The 19,515-nt window shown below is 35.6% G+C and overlaps 1 protein-coding gene across 1 annotated transcript in view; it reads right to left on the bottom strand.

Moving 5' to 3' along the window:
- The window catches only part of PDCD4 (programmed cell death 4), a 29,294-nt gene extending 10,368 nt beyond the window's left edge, over positions 1 to 18,926 (bottom strand). The window contains exons 1-8 of the mRNA XM_082408406.1: positions 18,789 to 18,926; positions 13,424 to 13,530; positions 8,512 to 8,814; positions 6,837 to 6,931; positions 5,639 to 5,752; positions 3,502 to 3,723; positions 1,841 to 1,938; positions 790 to 904 (exon numbers count right to left, since the gene is read on the bottom strand). Coding sequence (XP_082264532.1) covers positions 790 to 904; positions 1,841 to 1,938; positions 3,502 to 3,723; positions 5,639 to 5,752; positions 6,837 to 6,931; positions 8,512 to 8,814; positions 13,424 to 13,466 — 990 coding nt within the window. The 5' untranslated portion in view covers positions 13,467 to 13,530; positions 18,789 to 18,926. The remainder of the gene's footprint in view (positions 1 to 789; positions 905 to 1,840; positions 1,939 to 3,501; positions 3,724 to 5,638; positions 5,753 to 6,836; positions 6,932 to 8,511; positions 8,815 to 13,423; positions 13,531 to 18,788) is intronic.
- Positions 18,927 to 19,515: the final 589 nt, after the last annotated feature.

Raw genomic sequence — 19,515 nt, 5'->3', positions numbered from 1 at the left:
TCAAAGCTCTAACAATATTTTGAGCTCCTTAACACTCAAACTTGGTATACATATCATTAAAATATTTATTAAATATCAAAACTATAGTCACATGAAAGATTATACTCAAAAATCAGAAGCACATGTACTATATAAATCTTCTAATTTTCTTAAAAATCTTCAAATAGGATTAACTACTTTTTCTGGTTTCTTATTATAGAATATCACTTTGCTGCCAGAAGAAAAAATCCATAGAGAATAAATCTGGTATTAATGCAAAAACCAATTACTTTTTCTTTTAAAGAATGCATACAGGTAGTGAACTTCCCTACAAAAATCTACCACTCCGATCTACTCTAGTGTTCATAATGCATAACTTACCATCTGAGACCATCCAGTTTCAAACTGCTCTTATAAAATGGACATTTATTGAATAACTACAAAACAGAAACTCTTATTTCAACAGTCTGAAAAATTTTAAATTCCAAGAAAAAGACTTTAGGTATTCCTTTTAGGTTCCTACACAGCCTTCTTCACAAAATCCCCTTTAACTTCATGAAAGCCCCTTTAACTTAACACAGTCTTATTTTTAAGTCAGAGAAACCATAAAAATTTAATAATGACTATATAATTATTGTATAATTTACAGCAAAAGGGCATAAAGCCAAATATATAAGGATTATTCCATTTTCCATTTGCAGCTATAAAACTGAAATTAATTCTTGTCCACAAAAATACCAGCTAGAGGGCAGAGTTTGTTTCCCTAAAGAATACATATAAATTAAGCTAAAGACAATGCCCAGTAGTTACCTCTTTAACAAGGTGGTTAAGAGACTGCTGCCCACCTCCAGAGCCCCAAACACTGTCCTTGCGCTTTCCACCTTTAGACATACTCAGAAGCACGGTAGCCTTGTCCAGAGCAGCTCTACAAAAAAAAAAAAAAAAAGTTAATTTTGACATATGGACATGCTTGAGATTGACCAAATTATGGATGAAGTTGGGGGAAAAAACCCATATACACTAAAAGTTTTCATATAACATAAAAGCAACCTAAAGTTCAGAAGTCTCTTAAAAAACTATTTTTCAAGATAAAACGTTGGGAACAAAAAAAGTTGCTTCTCATATTAATATTCTCTCACTCATTTCCATTTCTCGGTCAACAAAAGTCTAATAACGTTATTTCAAAATTACTGATCTAGCCTGAGAAGGAACATTTCACCTAAAACTAACTTTTACATAGATCCATGCCTTTCCACCAGCGCAATCATTCCACTCTGACCTGAAGTAGTCCTAGAAAATTAATATCTATACCTGTGAAAACCTAAGACATGGCTAAGTCCAAGTCTAAGTTTCCAGGAAGTTATGAAAAATCATAGAGCATAACTCCCAAATATCACATTTAGCTTATAAATATACCAAAGAACAAAAGTGAAAAACATTATTTCCTAAGATTTCTATAGCAAATAAATATAAAATTGAAAATAAGGCTCCTTTGTTAATACTGTCCATCTTATTAGAATATTAAATTATTACAGAATATTAAAACCTAAAGGGACCTTAAAAAACATTCCAAGTCCCATCCTTTCATTTTATAAATAAGGAAACTGAGGCCGAGAGAAAAGTGGCTCGACATAAAGGTAGCTAACAGTTTAGCTAAAACCCAGAACTTCTGCAGTATAGTACTGTCTTCTTTCTGTTATATCATGTCAAGAATCTCTCAATTTTGTTTTAACGGTAAAGAGTACACAAAAATGACAAATAGGTGTCCACAAAGTCTGATTAATTCAAGTGTCATTTCAAAAGAATCCTGTAGAACTTTCCCCTATTTTGAAAGTCTAAGTAGGAAAATTAATTTACTTACCTAGCCTGTACACAATCTACAGTTCCTTTGTAACTATCAATATAGGTATTACATAAAATTCCATCTCCAACAGCTCTAGCAATAAACTGGCCCACCAACTATAATAAGAAAAAGAAAAAAAGAGCTATATAAAAAAATCTAAAATAAAGCTTTATAGGACACAATTTCTAAAAACATAAATGATGAAGACTGGTTGAACTACACAGTCAATACCTAAGACATGTTGGAGTATTCAAAAAACACCTATTTAGCACCTACTGTTTATGCCCGGCATACACTCCCACATCTTAACCTTCAAGTTAAAAGCCATGGGGGCATAAAACATCTGTTTTGCTCACTACTGAATCCCCAACACGTTGCACACTGCTTGAAACATAGCATATAATCAAAAATACTTGCTAAGTCAATGACTTAATAGTCAAGAGAAACATCTCTTCTGGAAAGAAAAAAAACTGGACTATGGTCTCTCAAACCTGTTTGATTAAAGGAATTTATCTGAGGGGGAAAAGTTGTGCAGAAATATTTATCTGAAAATATGTTCATAGCATTATTTCTTAAAAAAACTGGAAACAACTTAGTGTCTAACAGTAATTGTGTGGCTGAATGGTATGTATGTAAGACGGTACACCGTGTGGCCAAATATGTTTACCACATTTTATGGTGTAAGAAAAATCAAGTTTACCAAGTAGCATATACAGTATGATTCCACTTTTTATTAAAACAAAAAACGTAAGGATATGTAAAAACCGTATACTGATATATACCCACAAAAAGTAGAATGGAAGATTTAAACACCAAAATGTTAACAGTTAACAGTGGTTATTTTTGCTGGCCTTTCTTCCTTTTGGCTTTTCTTTATTCTTCAAAACTTCTATAATGACTATTATGTACAGTTTTTTTTTTAAAGTATGGGTATTGGTATAAAAAGAAAAAAAATTCATGTTTGAATCACAGCTCAATACTGACACAGACTACTTACTGTCTGTCACAGGAAAGTATAACAGAAACAGCATTTATGTTAACCTACCTATAGTCTATTCCTAAATTAATGTTTAAGTAAAGTGCTCCTACCTTGCTTTAAAACTTTGTTCAGGTAAATAGCAACGATTTCACACATTTTCAATTTCAAACCAGAAAGTCATATTATAGTGTCAGCATGTATTAAATCTAATAAAAGTAAAAGGCTTTGAACAGAATCTAAACAAAAGCATATATAAGTCATGAATTTTCTAATTATTTCCCCACGAAAGCTACAAAAGGGAACAATCTTATTTATCATTATTTTTATAATAAACATTAGTGAAGCAAACTCAATCCTCAATTATAACAATCTACATTTTTTAAAAATCCTAGCTCATGAAACAGCTTAACTACATGTAATAGAGAATATACAGACAGCAAAAAAACATGACCTAAAAACTATACAGAGCATGGGGGGAAAAGTAAGATATAAAATTACAGTGTGATGAAAACTATGTTGTGGGGGTAGAAACAGCTAGGGAAAAATACACGAAAACATTAGAGGGCTATCTTTGTGTGACAGGGAATATGGGCCAGTTTTTCTTCTTTCATCTAATAAAATTTCCTAGGAGTATGTATTAGTTCTATACTTGCAAGTGAAGTAGACAGAGAGAATGAACAAGAGGAAGAATCATACAAACCTGTGGTGCTCTAGGAGTATCCAATGCTAATTCAGGTAGATCTTTCAACAATTTATCAAATGATTTTTCTACATCATTTGTGCTCATTACTGTCCCACAAAGGTCAGAAAGAAGCTTAGATGTCATTTCTCTATGACTAGCTTTTCCCTCCAACGCCAATGACACTGCCAACACTGGTACTCCACTTTTCATTTCACCAAGATTTAAATCTCTTAGCATTTCCTATTCAAAAAAAAAAAAAAAAAGTATGTCACTGCCTATAGTTCAATTTTATTTTATTTTATTTTTGAAAAAAATCAAGATATTACCCATATATCCTTCCCTCTCCTTGACTGGAAAAAATCAGAGAAGCACTCAAAATTTGGGGATAAGATAAATACATCTTTTTCTACATATAAATTAAATACTGATCCACTTTAAGTCAAGCTTCAACTGTCTGAACATCACTAAACTCAAGAATGTGAATTACACCTAAAATAGTTTATTAAACTACATAGTATTGCTAAGTTTGGTGTTAGGAGTTAACTAACTCTCTGCCTTATACTCTATTACTTCTAGAAATATTGTTTTATGAGCATTTGTAGGGAAATTCATTTTACATTATCATAAACTGTTTATACTCTCTTCACCCAAATATTTGTACTTTCATATAAAGTTTAAAATGAGATCTTAAACCACTGTTTTTAAGTGGGATTATTGTTTTAAATGCCGGGATAAAGTAAAATTTTCTCTTAAAAAATATAATAGCAGCAGCTAATACTTACTGACCACTTACAGTATATCAGGAATTATAACAGCCACCTTAGTTTATACTCTTTGAGGGAGGTATTATCATCATACTCACCACACCCAAAGCACAGAAAAATTAAGTATTTGCTGAGGGCACCCAGAGGAGTGCCTAGGTTGGAAGTGGAATACAGGCAGTATGACCATAGAGACTAACTTGTAACTCAGTTACTTAGAGTAATGACTACTAACAAGGACACCAGTTAGGTAAGCTGAACAAATACTTGGTTTTATTCCTACAAAAACTCAAAGCTATCAAACCTCGTATTATCAGACAAACCAAGAAAACCCAGTCTGAATTAAAATAATCTAAATTATAAAAGTCTTCTATGGAGATGCAATTTTATTACTTTAAGTCAGTAATACTAAACTACTGAACTAGACCAATAATTTTATTCTACCCTTTTAGATTTACTTTACAAACAATTCGTAACACAATACATGTTCCCATACAAATTATGCTTCAAAAACACATTTGTGGGGCTTCCCTGGTGGTGCAGTGGTTAAGAATCCACCTGCCAATGCAGGGGACATGGGTTCGAGCCCTGGTCCGGGAAGATCCCACATGCCGCAGAGCAACTAAGCCCATGCGCCACAACTACTGAGCCTGTGCTCTAGAGCCCGCGAGTCACAACTACTGAAGCCCGCGTGCCACAACTACTGAAGCCCACGTGCCTTGAGCCTGTGCTCCACAACAAGAGAAGCCACCACAATGAGAAGCCCACGCACCACAACAAAGAGCAGCCCCCACTCACCACAACTAGAGAAAGCCCGCGCACAGCAACCAAGACCCAAAGCAGCCAAAAATTAAATAAATAAATAAATAAAATAAATTAAAAAAAAAAAAAAAAAACACCACACATTTGTTCTCTTGATTTCTGTATGCATTCTCTTCCAAACGTTTGTATCTGTGTTCTTTTCTGGACAGAGTACAAAGATAAACTTTATTCTAGTCCTAAGCATTGAAATGAATGTCAAAAAAATGGAACTGAGGCATTTTTAATGAGATCCCTAAGGACATTTTAGAAGGTACATAAATGCCTTGAAATTGTTAAAATTATATTTTATAAACTATCAATTATAAAAATGCTATAATTATAAAAATTATTAAAATATTGTGTTGTGCCATTTTTCAGAGAAGAAAATGGCACACAGCCCTCATCAGATCCCAAATAGGTAAGAAGTGGTCTAAATAAAATTTTAGGCCATTTCTTAGTTAGAAATTCATTTACGCATAAGAAAATGCTTAAACTTTTTCAGTGATCCAAGATCATTCTGGATATGATGTTTTGCTTTTAACAGTGTCTGCTCTCCTATATTAAATAAATTATGCTTGCAACTTTAAACCTACCGCAACTTCATTAGTATCTCCGTGCTCAAAATATTCCTGTATGATTGGTGTTAAAGTCTTCTCAAATGCCGTTTCATCCAAAGGCAAAACTACAGTTTCATAAACACAGTTTTCCTGGAAAGGGAAGGGGCAGAAGTTATAAATTAAAGAACAAAATATTCAGATAAACTGAAATTGTTTCACAATTTTATACTCTAACTGGTTAGTAATACCTATTCAGGGCAAGAAAAGGAGATGCTACATGCTTTGATCACTTATATAATATAAAAACAGAATCTATGTCACTGTTCTTTTATAAAATCTGAATATAATAAACCAATATACAGATTAAAACCACTAACTACAGCAAATATATGACTTGCTTCTGATCCCCCATATCTTCTGTTAATTTTTTTTCTCTCTCCCACAAAACCAATACTTCAGTGACCAAAAAGCTTTAAGCTTCCTATAACACCTAGTATTTTCATTAAAATTTCACTTAAAAAAAAAAACAAAACAGCAGGAGCCAAAGCCTTCATGATTAGTATTATGATAATAAAAAAGCCCTTATAACAAAAATCAATGTTGTAGTGACCAAAAAATCTCTAAGGAAAAAGCACTATTCAACTGAAATTTCAAAAAGAATAAGATGTCCAATAATCTTCTATCCCCCCTTCTCTGCAAAAAAAGCCCTGAAATGTTTATATGCCAACTTGTGACTGGCTTCAGTCTAACAACATACTTTCAAGTCTTTCAAGACTATATATTAAAATTAGAACATTTAGCAAAGATTTTATAGTACTTGAATCCTACTGGTTTTAAAATATATTTCTCATGTTCCCTTAGAAATATTTCCATGTCTAATTAAATTCAGAAACCAAGTGAAAATTATGCATACATTACTTATCAGTTAACTTGGTTTTCTAATCCAAAATTAACCTAACAGTCTGAAAGGACTAAATATATATATGATTTAGATATACATACTAATGTGTGTAATATGTGTACACACATATATACACACTCATATTATATACATATCAGATACTCACGCAAATTATAATCACACATTATAAAATTATATATATATGATATGAATGGTATAGCGTATAGATACAGAATACATGATTTGACAAATATATGAGTATACTACAAACATGAGATCAAAAAGTTTTTAAGTATTTTAAATATATATTACAGAAAGTAAAACACTTCCCACCTGGTCATCATCATAGTTAGGATCTTTCACATCCACCTCCTCCACATCATATACCTGTCCAGGTGTACCCCAGACACCTTTGCCTCCAGCACCACCTGAAAAAGTTTAGAATTGAGAAAGGAAAGAGCATAATGTCCATAGTTCATAAATTTTAATTGAAATGTGAAATAATTCTAGATGTTCAGGTGTTAATTCAATAGCAGTTAAAAAACTGTATTTTAATTTCTATGCTAGTGATTTTGCCAGTTGAGAATTATATGTTAAACCTCTTTTTATTCAGATCACTGACTTTTCAGTAATGATTAGATATTATTTTATAACCTATTTCCAAAAAAGCAAGTTGAAATAGCCTACAAAGTTAAAACTAAAAAGGCAGATGCTTTAAAATAAAAGCAAAAACAAACAAACCAAAAAAATCAGAAAAATAGCTGTAGCGGTGACCTCAAGGCAAGTGATACTGCAGTGGAGCTCTAAATTCTATATGACATTATCTTGGGAACAGCAACAACAAAAAAGAAATATGTTGAGCCAGTAAGATGTGGCATAGAAAACTCCACAAGGGAGAAATTATTCAACAAAGAAGTACACTAACCACCATCAAATGTTTTAAAGTCAAATACTCTTTAGATATAAAAAGAAACAAATACTTCAAAACTAGAAATATGTTACAAATAACTAATTGCTATTTAAGCATTAGCAGAACTAATCATCATTTCTACTTCTCTACATACAAATTCACCAGGAGAAGTTTAACAATTCCAACTTTCAAAGTTGCTTTACTAAATAAACTTATTGAAATGTTTTTATAAGCTCAATATATTGCATTATTTTTAAAGAACTTGTACAGTTATCACCAGTTTTGGGGGGGAGGTTTTTATTTTACACATAGAGTATAATTCTTGCCACCAGAGCAAAACAGAATCTGATAACTAGGTTTCATTTTGACTCAGCCAATGGTTGCAGAGCCATTCAACAAGAATAACAATTCCTGACAGGGCACAAAAACATTTTACAAGTATCCTATGCCATAATTTGAAGCTCCCACCATTCAGAAGCTGGTGAAATCAACAACAAATTGCATCAAAATTCTACTACAGACAGAGGCTGACAGCCCCTCATTCAACAAATATTTAAGTACCCAGATTGCTAGTCACTACTCCAGGCACTGGAGATACAGCAGTGAAACAAGACCATTGCACTCCAGTACCCAAAACAAACAGAGCCGAAAATAACTCAGAACCAGATCTACAAAATTATTAAAATTCTGACCCGGATATTACCAATCAAATTATATTTATCATGTATTCTTAACAATGGACATAATTAATTAGATTCATTAGATAACAGACATGATGAATTTCTGACCCTACTTCTTTCAAGCAGAATTAGAGAATACATGCACAATTCATAACTGTGAAGAACACTGCTGTGTATTTTGCTGGAAATATGAGATAAAGTACTGCTCAAGAAAACTAATCTACTCAAACAAGAAAAAAAGGTTCAACTTAAAAGAAAAAGTGGTACGGTCCTCAGATTATTACTATGTAAAAACATACACAAGCCATAAAACATTATCATTGTTTAAATTTCTCTCATTCTTAGAACAAGGAAACTGTAGTATAAGAATCAGACAATATTTTTTCCATTTGTGTCTTTGGACGTGGTATATACTAACCTTTCTTTGGTAGTCCCCTTCCTTTCCCAGATCTGGATCGCCTATCTAGCAACCTTCCCTTTGGACTGGTTGGTACAGTTACTCCACTTCTAAGGCCTTCACTTCCGTTATCACTGACGGAATCGCCTCTGCCAGAGTCCCGGGACGAGTTTTTCCGTAGCCGCCTTTTCGCCTTGGCATTAATTCTAGCTTCATTAATGGAGGATGCCGAAATCCAATTTCCATTTATCTCATTCTTTATTTCCTCAGTCCCAGCATTTTCTTCATCGCCAGAAAAGAGAGAGTCACTTAAATTATCAGGCTCTTAAAAAAAAAATGAAGGAAAAGAATTCTAAGTAAGTATTTTAACCATCTACTGCTATACCAGTTATAGTCATAAGTTATACTAAGTTGAATCACATGAAATTATCATTTTTATAGGTGACAGTCACATATTGGCAATTTCATATAGCTCAGTCCAATACATGACAACTAACCAGTAGTACTTTTCACATTATCATGCCAAATGAACTAAGAGATTGAATGTTAATGAAAAATTTTACTGAAAGCATATTATTTCATGTGTTTACATCATAAAACCTATGTTAATATAAACACCAAATACAGTACAAAACCTTTGAGACTTTATGAGCTTAGACAGTCAAGCAGTTGGAGATAGTAAGAAAAGACTAAGGATCTTTAGGGAAGGTAGATAAACTAATATTTATAGAATGCCTATTTACCAGGCACTAGGCTGGGCACTTTGTCATTTATCCACAAGTTTGAGAGCTATTTACTACATTACTTATACAGATAAGGAAACTAAGGCTAAGACTGTTTAAATAACTTGCCAAATATCTCATCATTAATTGTGGACACTTAGAAAACAGTACTAATCCAAAGAGCGTGAAAGGCATTTAGCAAATACGTGATCATATACGATTACTGAGCCAAACTGCTGATGCTTCACTGCTTTCAAAGAAAGCCATCATCTCAAAGTTCTAATTCATCTCTCCAAACCTGACTCACACTACTTACCATTCTCTGAAAATCTTCCAGACTGTGTAAGATTTGTACATTATCCCCTGAAAGACAGCAACATTTGGAGTTCCCAAAGGTCCTCCGTTTAGAATGTCATCCTCACTGCTCTTTTCAGTTACCAAAATCCTTTAGGATATACAGCTGGAGTCTTACTTCCTCCATGAAAACTTTCCTAACAATTCTAGCCACAATAACACTCATACACTGCTCATTTACCACATCATGGAAATCACTTTATATCTTTTCATATAACAGTCATTGCTTTTCCAAATAAGTCATAAGCCTCAAAAGAGAAACCATGCCTATACTGTAGTTTTTGTATCCTCAGCACCTAGCAGAGTATCCTTTATACCATCAACTCAAATGTCAATGGAGATCAAATGACATGGAGACACTCGGCATTACTCCAAAAACTTTTTAAGTCACAAAGCTACTGAATTAGTTATCCCCGGGCCCAAGTTTTGTTCATTATGGCTCACTCAACTCAGAGCTGAATCCCTCAAATGTTTTTAAATATTCCTAATAATTAGGATGTGTCAAGTCTATATGCATGGGCTTTAACATGTTTTTTTTTAAAGGTAATATGTAGAAACTAAAAATTTTTTAAATCAACCTATAAAAAGAAGCATAGATGTGTTAAAATCTTTACAATTCTTGACTAAAAGTATGAAAGTTAGTAACAAACCCTGTGGTAATCAAAAAACAAAACATTAAGTAGAGCCAAATTACTTCGGCAGTCTCATAAGTAGTCTGCTGCCTTCAGTCTTCAAACCTTTCTCCAAACTGCACGGAAACTGATTTCTCCCACTAAAAACCCTTTGAAGGTATTCCTATTGGGTTGAAATAAAGTGTAAACTCATGACATTGCAATGTTAGGTCCTTCATGATCTTGCCCCAATCACTAGAATAGCTGCTGACCACTCCCACATTCAAATGGTCAGAGCTGAGATTTGATATCATAGGTAGATGATGGGGGAATTAGTTTGTCAGAGGAATACAGGATATATTAGAAAAAAAGAGAAATTATAAAATGAGAGACCAGCTAACAAAATGTTGCAGTATTCAGTCACAAACTAACTGGAAAGGGCAAGGTTAATAACTTTGGGGTAAATAAGAAGGTGACACTTTCAAGGAAAAAATAAAGGGGTTTCAAAGAGAATAAAGAATAAAACAGTGTTTTAAAAGTTTTTAGACTAGGAAAGGAAGCCAGTGTTAGGCGGGTCAGTTTGGGACATCATCATAACTAAACTACTATGACTAGTAGTAACAACAGTAGCAGTAGTCATAGTAGTCGTATTACTTCTTCTATCATTACCATCAGTACTGTTACCTACTATATCAGGTTCCAAGCACTTTACATACATGGTCTATAATCCTCACAAAGCTCTATAATGAAGCTGTTTATCCTCATTTTTCAGAGAGAAGATGTTTCATAAAAAAGTTATATATCTAAAAAGGACTGTGGCCAGGATTCAAACCCACATTTGAACCTTAGACGACTGTAACTATAGAAAATACAAAGCGAGAGTACTGCAGAGTGGTGACAGCTAAGGAAACAGGCAACAAGGGAACGAATATAAAGAGAGAAAAGAATAAGAGGAAAGGGAAGGAAAGACCAGAGATCAGACAAATCAGATGGCATTTCATATAAGAGTGAATGATTGAAGAAAACATTAAACATCTACCTCTAACATATTGCTTTCATTATTCTACAATTAAGGTAAGCTGCCACAACTAATCCAGAAGATAAAGGCCTCTCTTAGAATGCTTTAAAATGTCCCTCAGAGTACTAAAGTATTCAAGTATTCAAGCAATCGTATTTCCTACACTTGAGTTTCTTCTCTTCAACTATTTTAATATCCTTTCAAATATACATTTATGTATCTACAGCAGTCGACACATCTAGATATATTTTATATATTAGGTCTTATAATTTTTAACCCATGTTTGTATCAATTGCTCTTTTATATTTTGCTATTCATACTCACCTAAGTTTTGGGGTTCCATAACCACTACTGATCTGACTTTAAGAAGACCAAAATTAAAAAGATAAAAACCCTGAGTACAGAATCTGGTGACTTCAAAATTGTTTTCTACTGTGTACTAATTCCCTCTTTCTGAATTCTCTGACATCTCAATAACCAACCCAACTTATATTACACCACAGTGCCAGACGATCACATTTTCAACTACTGCTCCACTGAGTTACATAATTATAATTAACAATATTAGCTCATTTTCATTTGTGACATACATAATACGTGCTATGGGCATGACACACATGCATGGTATCTCACTTAATCCTAACAATAAATCTATAAAGAGGGTATTTATAATCCCAGCTTTATACACGAAGAACAGAAGGTCAAAGAAAATAACCCACTTTCCCCAAGTAACAGAGCTGGTAAAAGTAGAAGTTGGTATTAGTACACTAGTCTGTCTGACTTGGACTATTTGTTGCAGGAAGCATTTATTGCAAAGAAGGTCTGTCTTAGGCTCATCCAAGTACTTAAGTATTTAAGGAAGTACTCAGCAGAGGCATCAAGAACAAGATTAGAACAAGGACTTGTTATAGTTAGAAAACAAGAAGTATAAAACTTAGAGCTGTGCCGTCTAATAGAAATATAATGCAAGCCAAATACGTAATTTTAAATTTCTCAGTATTCATATTAAAAACTAAAAAGAAACAAGTGAAATTTATCTTAATATATTTTATTTAATCTAATAGATCCATTATATCAATTCAACATGTAACCAACAGAAAAAATTACTGAGGATTTCATCGCTTTCTTTCATACCAAGTCTCTTGAAATCTGGTATGTATTTTGTACCTACGATACATCCCAATTCAGGTAAGTCACATTTCAAGTGCTCAACAGCCATATGTGACTACTGGCTATACCAGACAGTGCAGAGAAGAAACAATTACCTATCTGTGAAATATATTCTTAAATTTTATTATTATTACCATTCTCACCTCAATGAAGCAGGGACATGATACCAATTTATAATCCTAAAAAACAAGTACTCATACAGCTACTGTATATAAAGCAGCACCAAAATAATCATTAATTATTGTAGTAATTTTTTTCAACTATAATTTTCTAGTACACTTTAAATCAGGTTCGTAAATACAAAATAGCAAAGACGGTTCAACTTCAAAGTGTGCATTCAGATCAAAGAAAACTATGTAACTGGACACAACAGTGAATTAAAGTCATTGAAAACATGAAGTTGTAGTATTAAAAAATGAAATACGTTAAACATATTTAAATTGCAGAGATTTTTTTTCAATATTAATCATAGAGCAAAGAATTATCTAAAGTGTACCAACATGAAAAGTTCTCACTATGGAGACTATTTCAAAATCCTAATTAACTCTACAAAGATTATTCTGAAAACTATATATACACTTTAAGTGATCTGAAGTTATTTAGCTTTTGGACATCTATTCCACAAAACCGTTTTTATGATAATAATGTACTACTGAAGCATTATGGAAAATCAGGGAAAATACACAGTTAATTTGTAATATATAAATTATTAGTTAGGAAAGATATAAAAGATACCAATAATAGTTTATATTATAGAGACCACTAACTAGCTCATGTGAGAACAGTAATGCGCAAGTTCACTATTCTTCTCGCCTTCTACACCACAGAGTTTATTATGAATAGTGGAGAATAAACGTATGAAATGTGAAAGGACAGGCAGAAAAATACAACGTGATGAATTTCATAAAAATAAGAATCACAAACTTGATTTTAAAAATATGACCTGTTTTCTTATAGCATGAGTAAGATGGTTTTTAAAGTAAAGAAGTTTTCATAAAATTTGTTATGGCCTGAAACTTGCTCACAATACAGTCAAGGTTCAAGATATTATTATTTACCTGTAGGGTTTACATTCAGTATCTGCTCGTTTTCTACATCCATCGTTCCTTAATTTCACTCGCACTGATTAAATTACCAAATGGAACTCTTCCTCTGGGATGTATTTCTTTAAAAAGAAAAAAAAAAGCTTCAACGTCTTCCAAACCGATATAATTAACGTAAATTCAATTTACTTACTCAGACTGTTAAAAAAAGAAAAATCACTACATAAGTCCATTTTTTTTAAAGTGTTCACTTTACTTTCAAAGAGCTTCCCCTAATTAACATTTGGTTTCAATCTTCTTGATAAGTTTATCTGTGTCAAAAAAAAAAAAAAAAGTCTATATTTCTGAATGTGCCAAAGCACCCCTTTAACTTGGAATTAAAAGATGTGTTTGCTACCGTACGACCCAGCAATCCCACTACTGGGCATATACCCTGAGAAAACCATAATTCAAAAAGAGTGATGTACCACAATGTTCACTGCAGCTCTATTTACAATAGCCAGGACATGGAAGCAACCTAAGTGTCCATCGACAGATGAATGGATAAAGAAGATGTGGCACACATATACAATAGAATATTACTCAGCCATAGAAAGAAACAAAAGTGAGTTATTTGTAGTGAGGTGAATGGACCTAGAGTCTGTCATACAGAGAGAAGTCAGAAAGAGAAAAAAATACCGTATGCTAACACATATATATGGAATCTAAAAAAAAAAAAAAAAGGTTCTGACGAACCTAGGGGTCGGACAGGAATAACGACACAGACCTTTTAGAGAATGGACTTGAGGACACAGGGAGGGGGAAGGGTAAGCTGGGACGAAGTGAGAGAGTGGCATGGACATGTATACACTACTAAATGTAAAATATATAGCTAGTGGGAAGCAGCCGCATAGCACAGGGAGATCAGCTCGGTGCTTTGTGACCACCTAGAGGGGTGGGATAAGGAGGGTGGGAGGGAGATGCAAGAGGGAGAAGATATGGGGATATATGTATATGTATAGCTAATTCACTTTGTTATAAAGCAGAAACTAACACACCATTGTAAAGCAATTATACTCCAATAAAGATGTTAAAAAAAAAAAGATGTGTTTGCTATACATGCTTATTTCAAGTTAAAGGAATATATACACATTCCAAATTTTTTAGGAATACCAGGCCTCATAATTAATCTGCTATACATAGATATTGATTAGTTCGTTACCAATGAATTATAAGAACTAGTACTCTAAAATGCAAACAACACAGTTTGGGTTAAAAAAAAGACATGATTGTCTTATTTTTCACACTAAAACATATCTGAAGGCAGATAAATCTGCCATTTCATCACGTAGGCATCTGTAATTACTGTTGTAAGACTTTGAGATCAGGAGAATGTTTTTTTAACATCTTTATTGGAGTATAATTGCTTTACAATGGTGTGTTAGTTTCTGCTTTATAACAAAGGGAATCAGCTATACATATACATATATCCCCGTATCTCCTCCCTCTTTCATCTCCCTCCCACCCTCCTTATCCCACCCCTCTAGGTGGTCACAAAGCACAGAGCTGATCTCCCTGTGCTATGCGGCTGCTTCCCACTAGCTATATATTTTACATTTAGTAGTGTACACATGTCCATGCCACTCTCTCACTTCGTCCCAGCTTACCCTTGCCCCTCCCCGTGTCAAGTCCATTCTCTACATCTGCGTCTTTATTCCTGTCCTGCCCCTAGGTTCTTCAGAACCTTTTTTTTTTTTTTTAGATTCCATATATATGTGTTAGCATACAGTATTTTTCTCTTTCTGACTTACTTCACTCTGTGACAGATTCTAGGTCCATCCACCTCACTACAAATAACTCAATTTTGTTTCTTTTTATGGCTGAGTAATAGTCCACTGTATATATATGCCACATCTGCTTTATCCATTCATCTGTCGATGGACACTTAGGTTGCTTCCATGTCCTGGTTATTGTAAATAGAGCTTCAATGAACATTGTGGTACACGACTCTTTTTGAATTATGGTTTTCTCAAAGTATATGCCCAGTAGTGCGACTGCTGGGTCATATGGTAGTTCTATTTTTAGTTTTTTAAGGAACCTCCATACTGTTCTCCGTAATGGCTGTATCAATTTACGTTCCCACCAACAGTGCAAGAGGGTTCCCTTTGGGAGAAATTTTTTATATCAGCATTTTCTATAATGAGAGAATTACTTTTATAATCTGAAAAACCCATTCTTTTTTTTTTTTTTAATCTTACCTATTTAAGAAAAGAGTAAGTACAATGACATTAGCATCTCTATATTTTAGACCTTGGTTTCAAAATGGCTTAAAAATTATTAATGCTGGAAGGTTCTGGTTGATGAAATCAGTTACCTTTTATTTAGACAATTAGTGATAAAAATCAACTGTTATTTGTTAAAAAAAAAAAAAAAAATACTATCAAAATATATTTTCATAAAAACTATTACCAGAAGATGTAACCAAATGCTATTTCAGAATCTCTCTGGAAATATTTTTTAAATAGTGGTTTAGAATACTTAAGTATTTATCTGTTTAAGTATTTATCTGTTTAAGTAACACAGGTTAGATATAAGTCCTTCCAGCCATTTATAATCATTTCCCCAGCAGTGGGACCTTTTTTTAAGATATAAAGTACACAAATTAATAAGAATGACTAATAAACTAACTACAAAAACGCATTTAGTTTTTATATAACATAACCTACTGTCAGTTGTCATTTTAGAAAGACGATACGATGCCTCCTGGAACTCAAAGGGAAAACTGACTTTTAAATTCCTCAATATATACCATTCTAACATCTTACAAGTTTTATACCCCTTTTCTCCAGAAAACTTCTCCTTTCTCCTACCAACTTCAGATTTAGGGGAAAAAAATGAACCTTAGAAATAAGTACATAGAGATAAATAAAGATATATAAACAAAAATAGTTTGCAAACCTAAACATTTAGTATCCTCCAGGGCTGAAAATGCCTTATCTGTTTTATTTCAGTATATGAATTACATGTTATAGGAAAGTGAAAATGTCACATGATATGTATGTGAGATTTTTAAACTGGAGTTACATTTAAAAAATCATTTTCATTCTTGATACACATACAATCTTCAGGAGAATACTTTCTGCAGAACCTAGCTAATAAAGGAAATGATTATAACTAATGTTTTAAAAGCCCTTTATAATTCAAAAAGAATTTTACATGCATTATTTCACGTACCTCTCAGAACAATCTTGAGGTAGGAACTCCACTTTGCATACAACTAAACAGATTCAGAGAAGGTAGGTGACCCTCCAAAGAGAGATAGCTGCTCACTGGAAGAACCAGGATTAGAACCCAGACCTTCTAAATCCACTACTGTTTGCACAAGTTCAACGCAAGACTTTAATATCCCACAGGAAGACTCTTTTTTAGGGTTAACAGAGAGAAGCTTACTAAAATACAGACTCCTACTGTTATAACAAATTTTTAAATACTGCTTTTCAAACACTAAAAATAATATCTAAACTATTACACAAACGACAGGCAAAGAAAATTATCAGGTAATGACTACAAATAACTTACCAAGTTTGCTTTTATTAAATAATTATCACAACAACAAGAAAAAGTCCTTTCTGGGTCTTTTGGCAATGATAACACATTCAAGAACTCAGGCACACTTGATATCAACACAGGTGTTTTAAAAGAGTTTACAGAAAGATAAAGATGTGTTCCGTGTTTTTACTCTCTTCAAAGTAATGAGGGTTTCCAGTTACTTAACAATCCTTAAAATTTTTGCCCCAAACTTAAATGTAAAGCAAAAAATCTAAACTCCACATCCTTCATACTAAACCATAAAATTAATTTTCAGTAAGAAAACAAAACTGTAAGTTAGACAAAAGGCTGAAATTAAACATTGTTTTCATTCTTCCAATGTGTTTCACAGAAACATACCATCAGAAGTATTCAATTGCCAAGACATTTACTAAAAGATAGAGTCTGGCTTTCCCACCCCACCTCCCACCAAAAATCTATTTCCTGAAATAAACCACTTCGACATTTTTTTGGAGTCAAGTTTAGGCCATATATTAACTAGTACTTGTATTCATTCCAGGGCTACAATCCTAGCTAACTAGCCATTTAAAACAAAATCTGCTAAAAGCATTCGACCACAATGATGCAAAAATGAGCAGGAAAGAAAAGTATCAAAATATCATTTAATTTTGCACTCCTAACAACCATGTTTCCTTTCTCATAACTACAGCAGAAAAACCAATCAAAATATAACTCAAAGACCCCTGCTGAGATATTAAGGAGTTTAATAAACCTGGAATAAAGGAAAGTTAAGGGTATAAATACCAATAATTTACAACACATCTGCAGTGGTCCTTTTTTTTAAAAAAGTGAATGGTGGTTCCTAAAAAGCCTTACATTAGCAAGAATGCCAAAATTCTAAAATTTAACAGTGAAAATGCAACGAAAACACAGGCGGTGACTTTTTTCTCCCCCAGAGGAAGGTGCATTTTTATCATTTTAATCATCTGTAGATATCACACAGTTGCTAGCTACGCGGTCAGTTCTCACTAGGGCGTAGGGAGACAGGCGATTTTGACGTCTGCAGACAGTTTTGAAGCTCTTGGAAAAACAAAAACCCTCCCCTTGAACACTGCAGCACCAAACTGACAAATGCAGCCTACACAGCAAGCGTTTCACAGAAGGGGGCTCCCTTCCTGCCTTTGTTTTCTCCGGGAGATTTCATTTAAACTAAACAAGCGACCCTTTACCCGACCAGGGGGGCCGCGAAGTACGTGCAGGGCCGGGGCGGCGGGCACGTGTCCGCCTGCCAGCAGCCACTCCCGCCGCGCAGGCCGGGACTCTCGCAGACCCCCTCCCAGGCCGACCCCCGGGGGATGTTGGACCGGGGCGGCCGGAGGGCCGGGTCTGGGAAGACGGGCCGGGGGCCGCATCTTCAGGGGGGCCCCCAAGGAGGCCAGGGGGCCGGGAGGGCGCAAACCTTCCTCACAGGATTTCAGTCAGGCCAGAAACCCGCCTCCAGACACCCACCCTCAAAGGAAAATGAAAACTCGGCCTCTGGGGGGCGAGCGCCCCGCTAAGCCCGGAGGGGGTCCGGGAGGCGGCGGGCCCGCGCCGCCACGCTCTGGGCCCAGGCCCAGAAGGAGGGAACCGGGGCCAGGTCTCCGCAGCCCGGGGCGTTGGGGCGGGCGCGGCTGGGCCTGCCGAGCTCCAAGGAGGCGGTGGACCCCCTCCCCGCCGGCCCGGACCTGACCCGGCCGCGGCCTCCACGCCCCCACCCCCTCCCAACGAGCGGCTGCCTCCGAGGAGAGACAGTGGCTGCGGGAGAGGGCGCAGTCCTCCCAAGCGCATGACCCGCGCCGCCGCTACTGACCCCTTGGGCCGCCGCCGCCGCTTGTCCACGTCCCTGGTCCGCCGGCCCCGACGCAGCACCTCAGCCCCTGCAGCCGCCTCGAAGCGTCTCTGGCCAGTTTTGCTCTGTTTTTGTTTTGTTCTACCCAGTAACACGGAGGCGACAGGTCGGCGTTTATTGGCCGAGGCGAAGAGGTCTTCTGGCCAATCGTGGCGGTAGAGCGGGAGTTGCGGAGGGAAAGGGAGGGCAGTGTAACGTGGAAAGCTGGGCAAGGGCGCGGGAGGGCGCATGCGCTTCGGGCTCCGGGGCCTGGCTGGAGAGGGAGCAAGAGCGGGGTGGGAAGCTGGAGTGGGGGGAGGCTGGGACTTGCGGCGGGATGGAAGTGTGGGAGAATTGGGCTGCGGACTAGGCTGAGGCCGCTCACCCATTCCCCTCACAGGCCGGTCAGAAACTCGGCGGAAGCAAAGGCTTTGGGCTCCCTGAGGGGCCCTGCCTCAATTTCCCGACACTCCTCAGGGGGATACCCTTAACCTCTACAGTTCCTTCTCTCGCTGGCCCCTGCTCACTCCTTAGCTCCTACTGTGTGCAAACCCCATGCTAAGAAGATTTGCGAATGTGCTCAGTCCTTTGAGGTTGAAATCACTCCCATTTCACAGATGAGGAAACAGACTCAAAAGCCCTTTGAAGTCCCGTTGCTAAGTATGACTAGTCGGGTCCCTGGGGTTCAAACTCACACAAGTATATGGAA

Source organism: Balaenoptera borealis, assembly GCF_965194805.1.
Source record: "Balaenoptera borealis genome assembly, chromosome: 10".
NCBI lineage: Eukaryota > Metazoa > Chordata > Mammalia > Artiodactyla > Balaenopteridae > Balaenoptera > Balaenoptera borealis.
Note: the sequence above shows the minus strand (reverse complement) of the source record. Positions and strands in the feature narration are given on the sequence as shown.